At 51.7% G+C, this 19,764-nt stretch overlaps 3 protein-coding genes across 5 annotated transcripts; 2 read left to right on the top strand and 1 right to left on the bottom strand.

Moving 5' to 3' along the window:
• Positions 1-135: 135 nt before the first annotated feature.
• il15l (interleukin 15, like) lies at positions 136-3,011 on the top strand. Of its 3 annotated transcripts, none has more exons than XM_077723325.1 (4): positions 136-849; positions 1,108-1,152; positions 1,526-1,657; positions 1,740-3,011. In XM_077723325.1, exons 1-4 carry the CDS (start codon positions 631-633, stop codon positions 1,968-1,970), a joined length of 627 nt encoding a protein of 208 aa, XP_077579451.1. In that variant the 5' UTR covers positions 136-630; the 3' UTR covers positions 1,971-3,011. The 3 variants fall into 3 exon arrangements, 2 of the variants coding, with proteins under 2 accessions (XP_077579451.1, XP_077579452.1); XM_077723326.1 differs by having other exon boundaries at positions 147-849; positions 1,735-3,011; XR_013327222.1 differs by having other exon boundaries at positions 722-849; positions 1,015-1,152; positions 1,526-3,011.
• A 1-nt stretch (position 3,012) lies between these two features.
• Positions 3,013-15,910, bottom strand: LOC144200587 (latent-transforming growth factor beta-binding protein 4-like). Its single transcript, XM_077722832.1, is given in 28 exon segments — positions 3,013-3,375; positions 3,607-3,759; positions 3,985-4,214; positions 4,277-4,415; positions 4,469-4,549; positions 4,618-4,770; positions 4,850-4,990; positions 5,053-5,181; positions 5,514-5,588; positions 5,681-6,106; positions 6,315-6,452; positions 6,539-6,673; positions 7,225-7,350; positions 7,526-7,645; positions 7,727-9,014; positions 9,105-9,310; positions 9,382-9,483; positions 9,543-9,719; positions 9,792-9,914; positions 9,981-10,040; positions 10,114-10,222; positions 10,577-10,726; positions 10,808-10,884; positions 11,050-11,328; positions 13,762-13,892; positions 13,969-14,098; positions 14,178-14,236; positions 15,550-15,910. Coding segments are annotated over 28 exon segments (5,337 nt in total). The 5' UTR covers positions 15,807-15,910; the 3' UTR covers positions 3,013-3,232.
• A 342-nt stretch (positions 15,911-16,252) lies between these two features.
• Positions 16,253-19,757, top strand: LOC144200586 (interleukin-1 receptor accessory protein-like). The gene is made up of 12 exons (XM_077722831.1): positions 16,253-16,437; positions 16,774-16,849; positions 17,030-17,189; positions 17,385-17,483; positions 17,737-17,938; positions 18,011-18,179; positions 18,250-18,321; positions 18,387-18,513; positions 18,644-18,792; positions 18,856-18,999; positions 19,069-19,212; positions 19,273-19,757. The coding sequence occupies exons 1-12, from the start codon at positions 16,417-16,419 to the stop codon at positions 19,629-19,631; spliced, it is 1,722 nt and encodes a 573-aa protein (XP_077578957.1). The 5' UTR covers positions 16,253-16,416; the 3' UTR covers positions 19,632-19,757.
• The last annotated feature ends 7 nt before the right edge of the window (positions 19,758-19,764 follow it).

The following is a 19,764-nucleotide window of genomic DNA, read 5'->3' as shown; positions in this document are numbered from 1 at the left end:
GGGCTTTGAAATGACATGCTTACCTTGAGCTGCGCTTGTTCTTTGGTACCGGAAGTGTGCTCGCTTCATTCACGATGCACTTCTGAGGAGACGCCATCTGCGGTCAGAGTTGACGAGAGTGATGTCATATTCACCTTTGCCACCAGAGGGCACACCCTGTGCTCCCCACATCATTCAAACAGTCCAACTAAATATAGGACTTTTAAAACAAACAATTACAAAGCTACTTTAATGAAAGGAATATTTGAACCATCAGAAATAAACACTTTGAAGCTCTTTCCCAATAGATATACCTGATTTAATCCATTCATTGTTTTTCAAACTGATATAATGTAGAAATCAATGCCCATACATTAATAATAGAATAAAAGCACAGTAGAAGTTGAGCTTAATCATAACTATTGTGTAGATTTGTACTCTCCGTGAAAGGGTTAAAGCAGCCGTCAAGCTAAAATGTTCAGATAAGTACTTTTGGATATGATTGCAAAATAGGATATGCTTCAATACAGGGCTGGATTTTGTTTTTTAAATAGTTTGTGATTGGACGAATGCGCTGCTGGCTGCAGCCAATGGCAAGAAGGAATAGGAAGGGATAGGAGGTGTCGCAGTCTGGGAAGGAGTGACGAGAAGATGCATTTGGGGCCTGAAAAAGCCTCCTGTTGGGGAAGAAAGGAGGATTACCTGGATCATGCTGGTATGCTCAAAGGAAGCCCACAATTCCTGGGCCTTTTCGGCGTGGCTTGCGTGCTTTGCGTGGTTGCCGTGGCGGCGGCTTGCATGGCTCGCGTGCACGCCGCTGTCGACCTCAACTACCAGGTGGAATCTCTCATGAGGCAGGACGCCCATTTGGTACGACTCACTTGGACGCCTTCCTTGGCTTCTTCTACTTGTTCTTGCAGCGTTTTCCTTTCTTTTTTTGCTTGGACTCTCCCACTTGATGGATTTAAAGTTATTTTTTAGGATTCTTTTTTTTACTTTTTTTATTTACTTTTTCCTTCATTCTCCACTTTTCAGTCAAAATGGTTTGGACGCCTATCTCCGTCCGTGCCACTCAAACGTGATCAATGGGCGTAGTGTTGTGACATTGTGGTGTTGCTTTCTTGTCAGTGCGAAGGCTGCAAATATTACACGCCAAACTCCACCCACTTCAAGGTAAGACAATCTCTGGGAAATCTTCAGGCGCGCCCGGGTTGGCAAAAATGTCACTTTCACCTAACCCTAACCATCCAAAAACAATACTCATAATAAATAGCTCAAGAAGGCATACCCGAGAGTAGGCTGCCATTCTCTTTAAATCGGCCAATTTGGACCCCCAGAAGCAGCCCTTTTATTCGTCCCGCATCCCACGGCGTGATGGGAATGGAAAATGTTCACGGCATGGCTAGTGAAATAGGATGCGCTTTTTAAAACCTGTTTGTATTTGAAAGTGTTAACCCATTGGCCCCCATCGACGGCACTTTTGGCTGTTCGTCAAATGGGGGCGTTCCGGAATGCGCTGGGTGAGTTCTTGTTATTCTTTTGACAGGCGTGTCCCGCCGATACCCTGAAATGCTTCTCCGAGGAACTTGAAGTCCTCCTCTCCGAGTGGGAGATCCAGCACAAGCCCTGGGACTTGCAGGAGGGCCTGCTCTTATTGGCGGAGGACCAGACCCGCCGGGTGAGCGCCACCACCACCACGGCGAGTGCAAATGGAGGGAGGTGACGGGGACGGATTTCCCGTGTGTGTTTGCGCAGGGCAGCCGGACGTGTTCTCCGTGCGAGCTCCACCCGCAGAAGGCCATCCCGCAATTCCTCGGGCAACTTCTCCGGACGCTGCAGCAGGCCCACAACTGAAATGGAGTGCTCATTTTTGTTTTGTTTTTGAAATCCGCCCTCTTCATGTCTCATCTGGAACTTGTCTGATTTTTGCAAAAGGAGGCCTGCTTCATCTCATCTCACAGCACGACATTCTTCTTATTCCGATAAGCTGAAGAAAATGTGAAGATTAAAGTGGGGCGCTCCCATCTGGAGGCCCTTGACTCAATTGGACTTGGCCGAGCGAGGCAGCCACAGCCACAGCCACAGCCACAGATTCGTCACGGCATGTCGCTTTCTTTCTTCCAGTCAACGACGATAATCAAGCCACCCAATCTTTTAATGCCGTTTCGCTCCGGGCCAGAAAACGACACGGGTTACCGAGGGACGTCCTCTTTCCTGGCTGCCGCATCCATGTTTGATTTTTTTTTTTAAAAAGGTCAAGATGTAGGGAACAAAACGGGTACAACCGGAACACTGCCGATAAAAATAGCCTGTTATTTTCCCCCGTCCGTTGGAGTAATGAATTCAGTCATTGGGCAAACACACAAGGGAGCAATTAGCCTATTTTTTTTTTATTGAAGACTGTTTTTTACCAAGTGACAAATGACTAATGAGTTGTTGTTGTTGTTTTTTTAATAGCTAAACTACAGTTAAATATGAAATGAGATGGTTAGCATGCGGGCTAGCTGAGCCAGTGGGTGGCATGGAAACCAAAACTAAGTAGAATAATAGAATAAATAGAATACATTAGAATTAGAAGAATACAAAAAAAAAAACGCCATGGCCTATAATGAGAAAATGCTAAACAAAAATGTAATAAAACGGGGGAGAAAATAAATGGGAAAACAGCAACAACAAAAAATCTGTGAAAATTCAAAAAAATAAAATATCCATAAAACCAGAGAAAGAGTGCGAAAACTGTGAAAGAAACACCAAACAAAAACAACACCAATTCTCTTAACTGGACTCAAAAATATATTTTTATATAATAATAATATTACAACAATAAAGGTCCAGTAAAAGGTTTGAAAATAATGCAGCAGATTGGCATATTTTGAAACACATCATAAAATATATTACAAAAAAAAAAGATATATTTAAAGCAACTCTGGTGATACTTATACTAGTTGACTTTAAGCAAAGGTGACGGATGCTAATGAAAGCTAATCACGTTTGGAGTAGCGCCCAACAGGATCTTACGCAAATGTTAAGGCCAAACTTTCTTCAAATGCAAACATTGACAGATGTTTGCAATATTACAAAGAAATGATCGTTTCCTTCAATCAAGCGTCTACTTTTTGTGAAATGCCAAAGTGACTGACGTAAAAGAAAGGCCATCTTGCTACAATTAGCGTCTGGCCGAGCTAACACAAATGCTAAGTGTGCTTTAAAGTCCAAAACCGGCTCATTGCTTCCGCGGCTGCTTCCGTCCGGTCTAGGCGGGGACGCAGCGGTTCAGCCTGCGCGACATGACGTAGCCGCGTTGGCACACGCATCGGAACGAGCCGTCCGTGTTGACGCAGCGCGCGTTGACGCACGGGAAGTCGCCGTCAACGCCGTCCTCGCATTCGTTGACGTCTGACGGGGAAACGCAAAGGAAGTGAAGAATTATTGGACTATTTTAGATGAGCATGTTCATCTATTGACTTTGATGGGAACGTTGCCCCCACCAACATGGCCGCCAGATTGCTCAAGTAGGGGCATTGAACAGAAACCAAGGATAAATGGCAACAGGAATGGCCCCAAAAGCGCCTCAAAATGAGCAAAACATTTTTTCCAATGTTTTTTTTTTAACGGCGGCCATCTCACCGATGCACGTCATGGTGGAGGCGTCCAGTCGGTAACCGTGGTAACAGCGGCAGGTGTATCCTTCGTCCACACGGATGCAGGTCCCGTTCTGGCAGCCGTCCAGGATCCCGCAATCCTCGGCACCGCTCAGGCCGGCGTACGCGTCGTAGCGCCCTAAACGGGAAGTCATGTGGTCACAATCGACCTGCCCGATACCTGCTTACTATCATCTCCTGCACCCCTGCGAGCCTTGTGTGCATCATCGTTTTTTTTAATACAGTATATATTTGTATTCCCCCATTTGTTAACTGAATTCCCCTCCGTGAATAAAAGACCCTTCTATTTTATTTCACTTGATGCTTATTTTCTGGCAAATTCAAGCAGTCGACGTAGACTCACGTTCATAAAGTCTAGTGGGATGTCCTCCGCCGAAAGGTGGGAAGGGCGGCCTGGCTCCCCAAGGATCTTCCTCTTCTTCCTCCTCCTCCTCTTCGTCGTGGCCCCCGTATGGAAGAGGCGCCAAGCTCAGAGCGGGCCCAGGGGCCGGAGGCGGGGCTCTGGCTCCAAAGCCCCGCCTCCCGTCGAACGGCGACGCCCCCTCGTAGTCTCTGCTCCCGTAGTAAGCTGGCCTGCAAACACCCAACCAAAAAATTCACTTGTTTGCCACGTGAATCCACGCTTCCGCTCTCACCCGAACGGCGGGCGTCCTCGGGGGTCCGTGTCGGGAACCCCGCCGGGGTAGGGCGACCCGCCGCCACCCGCCTCAGGAGAATAGTCGGGGTAGTCCGGCAGGAAGTCCTCACTGTCGAAGGGAGGGTACGGATGCGGACCTGAGGGGAAACCCAGACGTCATTTCTGGAGTTAGCGTAGAGGGCGTTTGTACCCGAACCTCTTCCGGGTCCCGGCGAGTCTGGGAAGATGTCCGGCGAGGGCGGGAAGGAGCTGCACAGCCCGGCAAAGTCCTCTGCGGGAAAAGAAGGCCGCATTATGGCGTCTTTGCTTTGCGTCCCCCCAAGAGGGCACCGAGGTTACCCGTGTGGGTCTCCGGGCAGAGGGCGCACTCCATCCCCCAGCCTTGGCCGTAGAGGCAGCAGCAGTCGCTGAATGTGACCCTGGCGCCCAGCAGGGGGCTCTGACACATCAAATCGCCGCTCACCGACTGCCAGCACACCGACAGGTTGTCGTCTGGGACAGATACAATTTGAAACAAAAATAATAATCATGGAAATTGAATGATTTTGGATGAAAAAAGGCCCAGTCTGACCCAGGTTGAGGTGCGAGGCGTTGACGCAGTTTTGTTGCGTGTCGTCCAGGAGGAGAGGCGGCGGACAACTGCAGTAGTAAGAACCCAAGGTGTTGACGCACGCGCCTCCCTCGCAAGTCTCCAGCTCGCACTCGTCCATATCTAAAGGCCACAAAACAAAACATTGATATGGTTCCAATGGTTCACTGGGCTGCGGAACCTACCGACACACTCGAGCAGCGCCGTGTCGTAAACGAATCCGCTGGGGCAGTAACAGTTGTATCCGGGAATGATGTTGACGCAAACGCCGTTCTTGCAAACCTCCGGATGGAAGCGTTTGCACTCGTCCACGTCTGCCTCCAAACACGGCATCAAAAAAGCCAAAAAAATAAATAACGAGACAGAGAAATATGAAGACATTATTGCAGGAATTCAAAACAAAAGAGAAGGCGGAAGATTTCCCAGGAAGAAATCTTAACAAAAGAGAAACAAGACATTCCACTGTGCAGGGCTGCTTTTTACTATGAGCAATATGGGCGACTGCCCAGGGCGCAACCCATTTGGGGGTGCTCCAATGTTTATATAACCAGAGTATCCAGAGAACACCCACATAGGCATGCCCGGGGAGAGACACCACAGTGAGGCCCCTCCCACCAGCCCAGGGGAAATATGAATTGTTCAGCACCTGTATAAGTGAAAGCGGCGTCCTCCCCGACGGTGACGTATCCTCTCCCGCTGGGACAGAGCTCCAGGAAGTCCTCTGCCCGCAAAGACCCAGGTTAGCGGCGGCTAGGGAAGGAAAGGGAAGGAAAGGACCCCCCCGAACCCCCATGGGGTGGACGTGGCTCTCACCCGTGCCAACCGGGGGGCAGGTCCGGTACCTGCAGCCCAGGCCCCAGCCCTCCCCCAGGGTGCAGCAGCACTCCTGCCGGCTGATGTTCAGCGCCAGGACGCCGCACGACCACTCCAGGTTGTAATAGCACTCGGCCTGCTCGCCGGGGCGGGGCGTCCGCGAGGGGGGCGGAACCTCCGAGGAGGAAGAACGCACGGGGAAATTCCCGCCTGAAATTAGCCGCCGGGGCCGACACGTGAGGGAGGGCGGCTTCTATTTGGCGCCGTCAGGGCCACCGTGACGTGACGTACCTGGCGTGACGCATCGTCCGGCGTGGGCGTCAAAGTATTCCCCCGCCGCGTGGCATTCGCACATGAAACTTCCTTCCAGGTTTTGGCAGCGGGCCGAGCCGCAGACGCCTGGCATGGATTGGCATTCGTCCTGGTCTGGAACGTAGGGAAAAACAAAAACTAATTTTAACCCACTGGCTACCATTGACAGTGATTTATGTCCAATTTGGACAACTAGTGCACGAGTTCATGGAAAAACATTCAAGAAAATGCAACAAATTTATTTATTTAAGTACTATGTCACTGTTCGGAGAGTGGCCGACGCAGGGGGTCACAGCACCCCCTAGTGGATGTCAGCACTCACCCAGGCATGAGTTCCCGTCCGGCGCGGAGGCGTAGCCCCGGTCGCACACGCACTCGAACGTCCCGACGAGGTTACGGCAGACGGCGTTGCGTCCGCAGGCCGGGCCGTCGGCCGGGCCGTCGGCGCACTCGTCCACGTCTGCAGGGAAACCGCATACATTTTTTTCTTTTCTGGACGTAAGGAGGTCGGACGGCCGGGGGCAAAGGAGAAGGAAAGGCACCTACCGACACATGTTTTGTTGTGGGTGGCGTTCTCGCTCAGCCGATATCCCCGAGGGCAAAGGCACTGGAAGGAGCCCGGCGTGTTGACGCACTCGCCCGCTGGGGGGCACCAGTTCTCCTCCAAACACTCGTCAATATCTACACACACACAAATAAAAAAAAAACAATAATCATGATTATTTTTCCCACTTTTTCATCTTCCACAATCTAAAAAACATTTAAAATACATTTAAAACCTGAAAAGCAAAAACATTCTAAAAAGTGCTATGAAATTCTACAGCAATTGACTTTAAAATGGTAGCAGAGCATATTTGGGTAATCAATTCAGGCCAAATATGTTATCTTGAAAGTCTTCCTGGCCCCGCCCAATCAAAAATCTCCCAAAAGATGATGTCACACCCAGAATGAGCTGCAGATGTCTCGCGGCGTGCTATTCTCTTGTTGCCGCGACGTCATCTGGTCAACATGTACGAGCTAGCGCGGCGCTAGAAATGATTTCCCATTCTGGTTATGACATCACAAGCAAAGTGGGCGTTCCCTTCCGTTGTTTTGATCGGAATAACATTTAAAAAACAGCCACATTTGTGAGCAAGTTTTGACATGTTTGACTATTTCACAGCACATTTAACTCCAGCACCAAGTCTAACGCCAACCAATCAGAGCGAGAGCACGGTGGAGGAGCGGCTCACCTCTGCACGGTCGCCCCCGGCCGAAGGAACGATACCTGGGCGGGCAGTCGCATCGGAAGGAGCCCATGGTGTTGACGCACAGGCGCTCGGTCTCGCAGGAGGACGCGTTGGCGCACTCGTTCACATCTGAAAAAGACAGACTTTCATTGGCGGGGATTGGACGTCAATCAAAAAATGAAGGGAGAGAAAAGCACGGCCATGGCATTCCTCTACAATTCCTTTACAATTCCATCCCGTCAAATCAAAACATCTGGCTAGCAAGCTAGCAAAACGATTCAAGCGAGGACAGGCACTCAGTCACCTTGACAGCTGATTTTGCGGGCGTCAGTCTGGAATCCGGCCGGACAAAGACATCGGTGGCCACCCGGAATGTTCACACACTGACCCGGAGTACACAAAGCTGGAGATCTGAGACAGCCATCTACGCATAAACACAGAAATCCACCATGAATTGCAGGGCGTGGAAAGAGTGTAAATAGAAGAAAGGTTTGAGTTCTGGTACCTGGACTCTCGCTCTGTCCTCGGTTGGGCGACGAGCCTAGGTTTCCCCCGGTGGTGATTTGACTTGTATCGGTCTCTGGGTTGGGAACGGTGCTTGGGTTCCTGGTTCTGTTTTGAGCGGGGCTTTGGTCTCTGCTGGGGCCTGGGTTGGGACTTGAGCTTTGGTTTCTGGTAGGCCTCTGGGTCTCAATGGTTCCTTGGTTTTGATTGGACACTTTGTTCTTGGTAGTCGTGTCTTGTTTCGCATTGGATCCTTGGTTCTGTCTTCTGGGATTTCCTTGGCTCTGCACGGTTCCTTGGTTTGAACGAGTTCCTTGGCTCTGGACGCTTCCTTGGTTTTGATGTAAAACTTTGTTCCCGGTTGTGCCGAGATTTTGTTTGGCGCTTTGACGAGTGTCTTGTTTCTGACTCAAAGTTTGATTGCTCTTTGTCCCTTGGTTCTGACTGATTCTTTGGTTTGGACCAGTTCCTTGGCTACGAGTAGTTCCTTGGTTTTGGTTTAAGACTTTGTTGGTGGTCGTCTCTTGCTTCTGACTCCCGCCGGGGTCTTGTTTCCGACTGGCGCCTTGCTGCCCGTTTGTACCTTGGTTCTGGCTGGTTCTTTGGTTGTGGCCGGTTTCCGGGCTCTGGACAGATCCTTGGTTCCGTCCGGTTCCTTGGCTCTGACTAGTTACTTGGTTTTGATGGGTGGGTGGCGTCTTGGTAGTTCCTTGGCTTTGACTCCTGCTAGTGTCTGCTTTCTGAATTGAGCCTTGGTTCCCGTTGGTACCTGGATTCTGAGTCCTTGTAATACCTTGGTTTTGACCGGTTCTTTGGTTCTGACTAACTCCTTGGTTTTGAATGGAGTCTCGGCTCGGGCTGGTGATTCGAATCCCGGTAGTTGAGCCCCGGATGCTTGCAGTACTCTGGGTGGGGCGAATTCCCTGCTTGGGACTTGGTCCGTGGCTCCTGCTGGCTTCTTGTTTCAGACTCGAGCCTTGCTTCTGCTTTGTTCCTTGGTTCTGACCGATTCCTTGGGTCCTGATAGGGCCTTGATTCTGCTTGGTGTCTTGTTTCTGACTCGAGCCTTGGTTCTGGGTTGTTCTTTGGTTCTGACTTGAGCCTTGCTTCTGCTTTGGTCCTTGGTCCTGACTAGATCTTTGGTTCCCGATGGAGCCTTGGCTCCTGCTACTGTCTGGTTTTTGACTTGAACCTTGGCTCCTGCTAGTGTCTGGTTTCTGAGCAGTTCCTTGGCTGTGACTTGTTCCTTGGTTCCTGATAGCGCCGCGGTTCTCGGCAGTCCCTCGGTTCTGGTTGATGTTTTGGTTAGAGATGGCGTCTTGGCTCCCGCTTGTCACTTGTTTCGGACTAGAACCCTGGCCCCTGACCGTTACCCGGACGCGGCTGGAGTCGGGACTCCCACCGGACGCTGGCGGGAGTCTGGCGGGAGACGCGGTGGGTGTGGGCCGGAATTGGGATTTGTGCCCGGTGCCACTGGCGGGGTTCGACGGTCTCGCCGGCGAAGGGGTGACGGCCAAGCGGGGCGGAGGCCCGCTCGGTCGGCTGGGGGAGCTTTTCTGCTTGGAATTGGTGGCGGAGGAAGTGCCTGGGAAAGGAAGGGGAGGAGTCAAATAGAGGCAGACGGAGTCGCCAAATCTCTCCTTGAGGAGTTCCTACCTTGCCGGTCGCCCGGTTGATCTCCGCTTCTCTGGCTGATCTGCAGGGTGGAAGCCGAGTAGTGGTAGCCCGGACCGGCCGGACAGATCTCCTTGAAAGCCGCTGGGAGAGCAAAAAACAACATTTGAAAGTTCACAAAGTGGACCTCGGCAGAGACTCACCCGAGCCAAAGTGCGGACAGCGCTGGCAGCGGGGCCCCCAGGCCTTGCCCACTCGGCTGCAGCAGCAGATCTGCTTGGTGATATTCCGCAGGATGGGCAGCGAGCAGGAGGACGGCCCCACACCCGGAGCCAGGACCCGGTAGCACTGACCCTTCTCCTCTGATATCACGTTCTGGGCTGGGCGGGGCCAAAGATAGACGTTCAGAGTGGCACAAAGCCTAAAACTCTTGGGTTTTTTTCTGCCCTTACAGATGCAGAGTCCATGCGAGGCGTCCAGGATGAAGCCCTGCTGGCAAACGCAGCTGTAGCTTCCCGCCGTGTTGACGCACAGTCCGTTCTGGCAAAGGCCGGACCGCTGGCACTCGTTCACGTCTGCGGATGAAGAGCGAAAAAAATCGGGCAGGCGCCGATAGAACGCCGGGAGAAGAATGGACTCACCCACGCATTTGCTCGCGTTGCCGGCTCGGAAGCCGACCGGGCAGTTGCCGCTGTTGGCACCTGCGAGGAGAACAAACATCTGGACCGACTGCTTTTACCGTTCCGGGGAAGGAGCGGCCCGAAGTTCACCCACCTGCCAGCGGAGGGCAGAGGGCGCAGTTGGCGGCGGCGGCGCCCCAGGCTTTGCCCGGACCCCGGCAGCACGTCTCTTTGCTCCTCAGGCCCGGCAGAGGAGAAGTACACTGCACCGAAAATATTGGTCAATAGCACGCAGCTGGCCAGCAGGATCCTCGGCAGAGGGGGTAAATCCCCAGCGTGGTCGCGTGCCGGAAACGAAACGCTAATGTTGCGCGTGTTTTTGGCACGCTTTCTCTTCAACTTTGCAGTTCAGGACACGGCAAAGTCCTTCTGCTTCCCATTATGTCGGCGCTCTGCGTCGCCAGACAAAAAACAGGGCCTGTTCGCACTTTGTCTCGCCGCCCGTCCACATTTTTCGCAGCTCGTAAACTTTTGGCTACAAACTCTAAAATGGCGGCCGAAAGCCAAAATGTAACTTCGCGCATTGCTGTGACAATCTTCATTTTGGGGGCTCTCACCTGTCCATCTCTGACCTCCCTGAAGCAGTACTTGAAGCCCACGCGAGGGGGGCGGATGTCGTCCAAATCGGCCGCCGCCGGAGCCCCCGCCGACCCGGACAGCGTGGCAGACGACGAGAGCGCTCGCGAGGCGGGCGGGATTCCCGACACCTGAGGGAAAAGAGACAAACGGTGGGCTTTGGGGGAAGGGAACACGGACAGAATGTGCCGCTAGGCGCTCAGAACTCGGACCTGGGTCACCTGGTGGACCTTGACGCTGGCCTCGGGGGGGTGCTGCACTCTCACCTTCACCAGGGATGCTCCTGGGGCTATCGGGTGGATGACACTTTAGTCAACTTTGTCCACAAGCTAGCCTATCCAACACTTTCTATGGCAATCTACTATTTGTACACATTGAATCTTCATTTCATTTCAACATCAACACAAGATTTAAGAGGTGGTACTTCAGTGAAATTGTCACTCGTGGCAGAGACACTCACCGCCCGGAAGACGGCGGTCCGGCCCCCCCAGCGGCAGCAGGAACTCGGATCGGGTCAGATCGGCGGAGGGGCGGGGCGGCAGGACGATCTCGTTGGACTGGGAGGGCGGAGCCGGCGAGGGCGGGGCTGCAGAGGGCGCCGGGATCTGGCAGAACTTTCCGGTGAAGTTGGAGGGGCATAGGCAGCGGTCCCTCAGCAGGCACACTCCTCCGTTCTTACACAGCAGACGACACACGACTGCCAAAACACAAAATCAATCAGTTAGTAAATTGTCTCCTTTTTTTTACCTTTTTGCAGGGGTACTCAGCATAACCATGTGGTCAAAAGAATTCAGGAAACTTTTTCTACTGTAACAAAAAGGAAAGAAAGCGGGCTCCCCGTCACATTTAAAGGTTTCAGCATCCAATCACTCACAGACTCTGAAGCCGTCGCCATTCGGGGGTCCCGCCGGCGGGCCGCTGAACAGGGTGGTGACGTCGCCCCGCTCGCAGTGATTCAGGCAGCGCTGGCCGTCGCAGCGCACCTTGCAGACGGTGGGCGTGAAGGTCACCCGCACACCGGCTCTGGCGGCAGCGGTGGCCCCGCCCCCCGGCGACGGCCACAAGGAGAGCGCCGCCAACCACGGCAGAAAAGAGAGGAGCCTCAGACGCGGCATGACGCCGTCGGGACAGGCATGAGAGGAAGACCGACCAGGACGGGACGGATTTTATAAAAGCTCCGTTTCCACAAGTTCAAAAGGAAAAAAAAGTTCTTCCAAAAGAGATGGTCCGGGTAAAAAGGAGAACTTCCAGAAAAGAGCAAAAGCTCTGCTTAGCAAATGTGTTGACAAAACAAAAGGTCAAGTTTTAAAGAAGACCTGCTCGCTCAAAAGAAGTCTTCTTGTCGTGCTTCCCAAGAAAAACAAGGTGCTCCAAACCACCCAGAGAGAGTCTGCTTCCAAAGAAGAACAAAAACACAATTTTGTGCTCCAAATGAAAGGTTCTGGCTTTAAAAAAAAAGGAAAAAAAAAAGTGTACTTCCAAAGAAGGAAATGTGCTGGAAGAAGAAGAAGAGTTCTCCGAGTGGGGCCAGAGAAGAGAAGAGAGGAGTGAAAGTGGAGAGGAAAAGAGAAGATGTAATTGAAAGCAGCCAAGGGTCGCCGTTCAACATAAGCGCCGGGACCCCGCCCACTCGCGCCGCCATAAATAAAAAAAAGTCTCCAGCCTCCCCGCGCGTCTCGTTGATGATGCAAGCGCAACAAAAAAAAAAAAAAAACACAGGCCCAACCGAGGAAAACCTGGCACGCAAAGACCTGCTCTGTCTTACCGGGGAACTCTTAACTCACTATTGACTTCCGTGGACGTCCAATCCATTCAAAACCCGCGTCAGTGTCATTCATTTTAGGCTCCTTGCATAAGTAGGTCAATTCCTGTACATTTAGGACTATTTTCTATTCCCTCATCCATTTTAGGCCATTTCAAGGTCCATTTTGGCTAATTTAGGACACCATTTTAAATCAGAAATCAGTGTAGTTTGACACCTATCAGAGAGCCAGAATTGGGCAAAGAGCGAGTGAACCGACAACCCAGGCTGGTGATGTTTTTCGGGTTATCGTCACGTTTTTTGTGAGCTTGACGCGCGTCAGGACGTGAGCTCATGGCTAAACAGAAATTAGAACAAGACTTCTTTATCCCGCTTAGAAAAGTGGCTCAGTGTTTTCTTTTTTTTCCTAACGGGGTCCCGACAGACTTCCAAATGTCGGAAAATGTCTCCACATAAGGTGCGACACAGTTCAGGAAGTGTGTCATTTGCAAAACAGGAAGTTCCAAGTGCTACATGAGCTCACTCGCCGCTTCTCTCAACTCAAAGAATACTTGAGTATTGTTTACAAGAGGACCCAAAATGAACAGAATTAAATCTTGAGCCATGAATGGATATATACCGCTAATACACTAGCATTAGCTAATACATAACAATGTGTCCTTTCTGTGTTAAGCTAACAGACTAACATTAGCGGATACGCAATGATAGCTGATTTTAAAATAGAACTCCACCAGAGTGATGGAGTTAATTGACTACGTGGCGGCCATATTGGTGGGGTGGACGTTCTCACTGACATTAGTGCTTCTCGGGTAAAGTTGGTGAGGACCATGAGCGCCTTCCCCCCTAAAAAGAGGGCTTGACCAGAGTGGCCGCGGCTCGCGAGCAGCACAATGACAGGAAGCGTGGCTCGTGGGAAAGATGGCGTCGGGATTGAGCCGGCGTGTTTGCACGCCTTATCTGAAGCGGGCAAAGCCCCCGAAGCGCCATTCCTCAACGCTGACATCAACGCCGGCTCCTTTTTCGCTCGGCGGGAGAGAACGTGTTTGCGATGTGTCAATCATCGGTAGCGAGGGAGAGGGAGAGTGAGAGAGAGAGGGAAGGAAGGAGGGAGAGAGGGAGGGAGGGAGGTTTTGGTTAGAAAGGATGTCTCAAAATGAGAGAAAAGAGGGAAAAAAATACAAGTAGAGGTCAAAAGGTGAATGTTGGTTGGGCAGACATTAGCCAGGTTAGCTTAGCTTAATGTTTGGCTCATTGAGTTCACTTGGCAGTGCGAGACGTCCAATCCATTTTGTATCAAGTATCAAGCCATGATTGACAGTTAATGGCCCATTCTAGCCAGATTGGTTCCTGAATAATAGAGGGGTGGGGTGATGAGTGGCGGCTTACCAGAGAGGTCGCCGCGGCCTTCGCCCGGGTGAGAAAAGGAGCCACGGGTGTTGAGGCGCTTCTGGATATGCTTCTGCAGCACGGCAGCCATTTTGTCTGTCCTTCCCTCCGCCAACTTCTTGGTCAGGACGGCTCGAGCCTCGCGTAGACTGCAAATAAAATGATAATATTCAGCCGCATCTTTTTAAATATTTGTCAGATTTTTGGCGTAAATGGTATCCTCACCTGAGAAACGTTGACTTGATTCCCACCGCCGTGGTGGGCGGGGCAAGGTGATTGGCAGGGGGCGTTCCCATCTTGGTGAGGGCACAGATGCCTTTAGGACACCAGCGGCAAGTGGGGAGACAACGTCCTCCTGTCCAAGTCGTCAATGGATGATAAACAGGGAAAATGGTGCAAGAGAGGCGGTGGCCATTTTGGGATTTGGTACTCACGTTTGACGCACGTGGCGTTCGCCGTCCGCCAGGCAAGGTCGGAACAGAGACGGCCGGATCTGCGCACACACACGTTTAGGTTACAGTAACACACTTTCTATGACAATATAGTACCCTTAAAAGTGACAAGTAAAAGGAGTTGACCATGCTAAGCTAGCTAAACATAGTAGTTGACTAGGCAAACAAAATGGCTTTGACACGTCAACGGCAAAGGAGAAAAAGCGACAAAGCGGCAGGAAGCGTTTGCTTTGCGCTTTGCCGCGTGGACGGCGCCCACCGGGAAGGGATTATTTCAACGTTAATCACAGTGCGCTGCTCCTTTTGTGACCAGATCAGATCTGGAAGCGGAATTAACTCTCACGTCATCCCTTATTCCTTGGATTGGATCCCAATGAACACTAAAAATGACGATTGGGCACAATTGAGACTTGAATGGGAAACTGGAGCCAAAATGGCTGCCCGGCGGCCTCTTTCCAGGTCTGACTTGAGACTTCATTGGACACAATATCGACTAGAAGGGCAACTTATGGTCAAAGTCATCTCAGAGGACATTCCCTCACCAAGGTGAAATTCCTTCAACGTGGCTGGCTTTCACTCGGACGCCTATGTGACAAAGGCGCGCAAACATTGGCTCCCTATTTAAATAAGGCATGTTTGTGTTGTGTTTTGATTCGCTCCATGCAAAGTGTTTGTGTTGACCAAAGATCCATGGACGTAGCGTGAGTGAAGACGACGCTTGACGTGTGGCATTCCAGAGCCGTCTGCAGGCGCGATAAGACGCTGATTATCAATGACAACTTCAAACTGATAAAAAGACTTGCTTTGACCATCTTTGGTTTGTTCAAATGTTGTCGCTTTCAACCAAAATAACCACTTTCTGGTTTCTCTCTGGAGACTTTGTTGTGGGTCTATTCATGATTGACACACCCGTCGAATTGTATGCTCACCAATCAACAGTGGAGCATAGTTGATGATGATTTGACTACTTGGAGCCAAAATGGCTGACTTTCCAAGTCTGCCTTCTTGATACAGTTTTGGGTGGGTAGTCTACTCATAATGAAGAGACAAAACTACCAAATGTCATGCAGCAAAATTAAACAGAATTAAACGGGCCGAGTGACTGGGAAAACTGGGCTACGACTGCCACTTTGAGCCAAAATGTCTGACTACGTACATAAGTACGTAGTCATAACACACACTCACCTGCCACAATGCATGTCAATGAATGATGTTCAGGCTAAGTTTCAAAGAAAACTCAAACTCCCACTTGAAATAAATTCGACGTTTTTAAAACGAGGGTTTGGTATACGTACTATTAGTTGACAAAGTGTGGCCAGAAAGGCCTTTTTTGGGGAGTAGGGGTGTCACGTACCTGACCCGTGTCCCGGTTGAGTCCAGCCGGTGGCTGCCAACGTCCGCCTTTCGACTTCTCTCCACCTCCTCCGTCTCCTTCTCTTTCTCTTTCTCATTCTCCTTCTCTATCTCCTTCTCCTCCCCGGGCGTCGGCGTCTCCTCGCCGGGTCCGGGCCGGACGGCCTCCCGCTGTCGAAGCCGGTTCCGGTGCCCGTCAGTGGCGTGGACACTGAGCATCCACGTCGTCGTGCACACGCAGAGCAGAAGAACGCGCATGGCGGGAAAAATTGGCGGGGGGATAAACGAAAAAAAGTGGAATTGGGGGAGATTGGAAAGTTTACAATGGTCAACTCAACATGGTCAATTTTAAAGGGGCGGACGAGCGGGCGTGTGACGGGTGCCCGGCAACAAAGTGATAATGGTACACCCCGCTTTGGGTAATTGGCCAATGAGAACGCGAAACGCTCGACCAATAGGAAGCCAAAAGGTCATTGAGCTCTCTTCATGGTGAGTTTCTTTACTTTCATATTGTGGCTGCTCATTTTCTCTTTGTTTTGCATAGTTTATTTACTTTCGTGAAGATATAAATATACAGTATATGTTTCGGTACAGTTTAGAAAATGAGATGAGATGAGATAAATTGTGATAAATACATAGATAATCAATAAATAGGGTGGAACACGGAACATAAATATGTATTGGACGGTACTCTTTATTGCCACTAGTTGGCGACATGGTGAAGTGACGTCAGTGGGAAATCCCAACTTGCAAGCACATAGGAACTTCTTACGCTACTTCCTACAAACACACGCTAACCATTAACCATTGTTTATCGCGGCACCCCGAACTCTTGGTCTCGTCCAAAAAGTTCGGCGCGAACTGACACATGCTACCAACTCATCTTCATGTAAGCTAACTCTCGGTTTTGTCTTATTTTGTCGTTTTTCCTCCTTCTCCACCCTGTGGCGTTTTTCACATCTGTATTTGCCGTCTACCAATGTACAATGTATGAATTTTCAGCAGGCTTATGTGTCATGGACCGTTTTAGACGTCCAATCTATTTCGTTCGGGAGCCTTTCGCATTTCAAGGATTGTAGCTTCCTCTCGGTCAATTCACCGTGATTTTTTATATTTTTAAGCTATTTATTTCAGTCATAACATTTGAATGACTGTGATATATTAATATTGAAGGGGTTTATTCGTTTAAATGTTGTTTTTTTACAACGCCTGTATCTGTTTGCAGGTTGTCTTTAGGCTTCATGTGTCTTTGCTAGTTGGCATGGTGATGGCGGATGGCCTCCTCACCACAGATTCAACAGGTAGGTATTACGTATACAGATTTTGCCAGTAGTGAACGTCCAACTACTTAACTTGGCTGCAATCGACAGCTTTTTTATTATTAAAGATGTATGTTTATTATCATGCTTACATTACTTATTTTCGTATTTTCCATGTATCCTATTTTATTTTCAACACTATCTTATAATTTGCTCATTTAGGAACGCAGTGTCACCACCTTGGCGAGTCCACGTCGCCGGTTGTTGTCCTGAAGGGGGAGACGGCGTGGGTGCCGTGTCCCCTCCTCGGCAACGACTCGTCGTCGGGCGACCCGGCGTGGTCCCGCCTCCTGCGAGGGGAGGAGCAGCCCATGGCGTACAGGTAAATTGGCGAGAACGTCATCAGGCACGTTGGTCGGGTTGACATTCTAATTGAAGGTACTGATGTCTGTCAGTTGTCACATTAAGGGACATGAAGATAAACTTTTATAGGGAGAGGGACTATTTTTTGCAATTGAAGAAAAATCCTATCATTTAATGAGCTTGGGAGAGTGGCAGTGATTTTGTTGTTTTGCAGCCAACGCTTGAGGAAAGAGCGCCACGGCTTGTTGTTTCAGTCGGTGGAGGAGCAGGATACGGGCCGCTACGTCTGCCACCCAAGGTCAGAACCACAAACGCCTACAAATCATTCTTTTCAACCACAGGGAAGTGGTGGTCATTAAGGTTTGAATATAATGAGAAAATAACCTTAAATAAATATTCCTTAAATATCCTCAACATAAAATGGGGTCAAATTAGCGAAGAAACAAAGTTAACGGGCAAAGACAAAGATGCAGACCGAACAAAACATGGCACTTTTTCAGTCTTATTTCAAAAGTCTTATTTGGGCCAACACGGTAATTCTCCCAACATGCTCTTCCTTCTGGCAGCCATGAATCACCCTGCTCCAAGATGGCCGTGCACCTGGTGGTGGTCCGGGCCACGCCACCATCTTTGGAATGCGACTCGCCGGTGACGCCGGAGCCCGTCACGGCCACGGTCCCTCTGCAGGGCGACGCCGTTCTGGACTGCCCGTCCCACCGTGACGTGGCCCGGATTTCCGACGAGGCCCCCGACGTGGCCTGGTACCACGTGAGGAGACGCGGAGAGGGGGGGCAGGTTTGCCACCACGTTCCCGGCGTGACGCCCGTCCCTTTTTGACAGGAGTGCCGGCCGGCCGAGCGATGGACGAGTGATCGCGAGCCGGACGGCGCCCGCCTGCGGATTCACTTCATGGCCGAACACTACCAGGGCCTTTACCTGTGTCGGGTGCGCTTCCGAAAGCGAGGGAGAGAGCTTTACTTCATCGGCGCCGTCCACGTCAACGCCGTCTGTGAGTGCCCTGCGCGCCCACATAAAGGGTGGAGCCCGTCATTGAGACGTGTGTGGTTTTTGCGTTTCAGCGCCACCTCCCATGCCCAAACATCCCGTGATCCTCCTCCCGGCGGCCGACCAGGTCGTCGTCGTCCCGCCAGGTAAGTCCCGCCTACGACCGCCCTGCCGGAATTCCGCCAAACGGAGCGCTTGCGCTTTGCGCCAGGCTCCGACGTGAATCTGACGTGCAGAGGGATCTTCCCCTATTTGGACTCGGACTGGGACATCTGGTGGAGCGTGGACGGGGAGACGCCGGAGCAGTCGGACCCCTCCCGATTCTCCGTCAGAAACGGGTGAGCCGCTCCTCGAGTTCCCCCAAATTGGGCGGGATTTGAACCAGAGGCGCTTCCATTTCAAGTGAAAAAGATGATGTAAGCTCAAGCTAAAGTGGTCCATATTGACGAGCAAATATTCCGTGTCCAGTCAGGTGAGCTCCAAGCACGGCGACCGCGTGGAGGAGAGCGTCCTGCTGATCCGAGAATTTGCGGCCGAGGACCTCCGCAGGGCCTTCAATTGCTCGGTGAGGAACGCCCGTGGATCCCAGACGCGGAGGGTCGGCCTGGCGTTGGAAGGTGAGCGCCGAGCTAGGCTAGTTAGCCTTTTCCGTTCTGGGAAGCTGAAGCGCTCCGTTTCAGAGCGGGCACCCACGTTGGCGCTGGCGTGCGGCCTGAGCGCCGCCTTGGCGCTTTCGCTACTCCTGCTGCTCATCCTGCGCCTCTTCCGGCTGGAGCTGCTGCTGCTCTACAGGTCGCGCTTTGCTAGCGACGAGCGCCACGCCGGTGAGAAAAGCTGTGGACGCGTAGCTCTCTAGTCGCCACTCACGGTCCCGCGTATGTCCCCGTTTGTAGGCGACAAGGAATTCGACGTGTACGTCTCGTACGCCAGGAACAGCGAGGAGGAGAAGTTTGTCCTGGAGACTCTGCGTCCGGTCCTGGAGAACCAGCTGGGCTACACCGTCTGCATTTTTGACCGAGACAGCCTGCCGGGCGGGAGTGAGTTCTTTCTCCCCAAATACGATTGAGGTCAACGCTTTTAACGCATTTCTCCGCCAGCCGTGACGGACGAGACGCTGCGCTTCGTGGCTCGCAGTCGGCGCCTCCTAGTGGTGCCGGGCCCCGGCTACGGCCGCCGGGGCACCCGGGCCCTGCTGGAGCTCAAGGCGGGCGTGGACGGCTTGGCCAGCGGGCACCTGCGCCTCGTCCTGGTCCATGGCGAGCGGGCGCGGCGCCAAGAGTGGGCCAGCGAGCTGAGGAGGGCCGGCGCGGCGCTAGCCGTCCTCCGCTGGCGGGGGGAGCGCTCGCGGGACCTCACGTCGCGATTCTGGAAGGAGATGAGGCTGGCGTTGCCCGTCGAGAGACCGCCGGGACGCCCGGGGAGGCGGGGCCAGTTGCTCGTTTGTACTAATGTGTGATTCCTTTGATTTTGGGAGGAGAGGACGTCCCGGATTGGGCGCCGGATTGTGACCGTCAATTCTTGGACAACATTTCATTGTATTTTCACTATGTATTCAAAAAAATAAAATATATTTTGAGGAAAATGTTGTT

The sequence above is a fragment of the Stigmatopora nigra genome, chromosome 8 (genome assembly GCF_051989575.1).
Source record: "Stigmatopora nigra isolate UIUO_SnigA chromosome 8, RoL_Snig_1.1, whole genome shotgun sequence".
Classification (NCBI taxonomy): Eukaryota; Metazoa; Chordata; class Actinopteri; order Syngnathiformes; family Syngnathidae; genus Stigmatopora; species Stigmatopora nigra.
The sequence above is the reverse complement of the archived record's forward strand: the minus strand, read 5'-3'. Positions and strand labels throughout refer to the sequence as shown.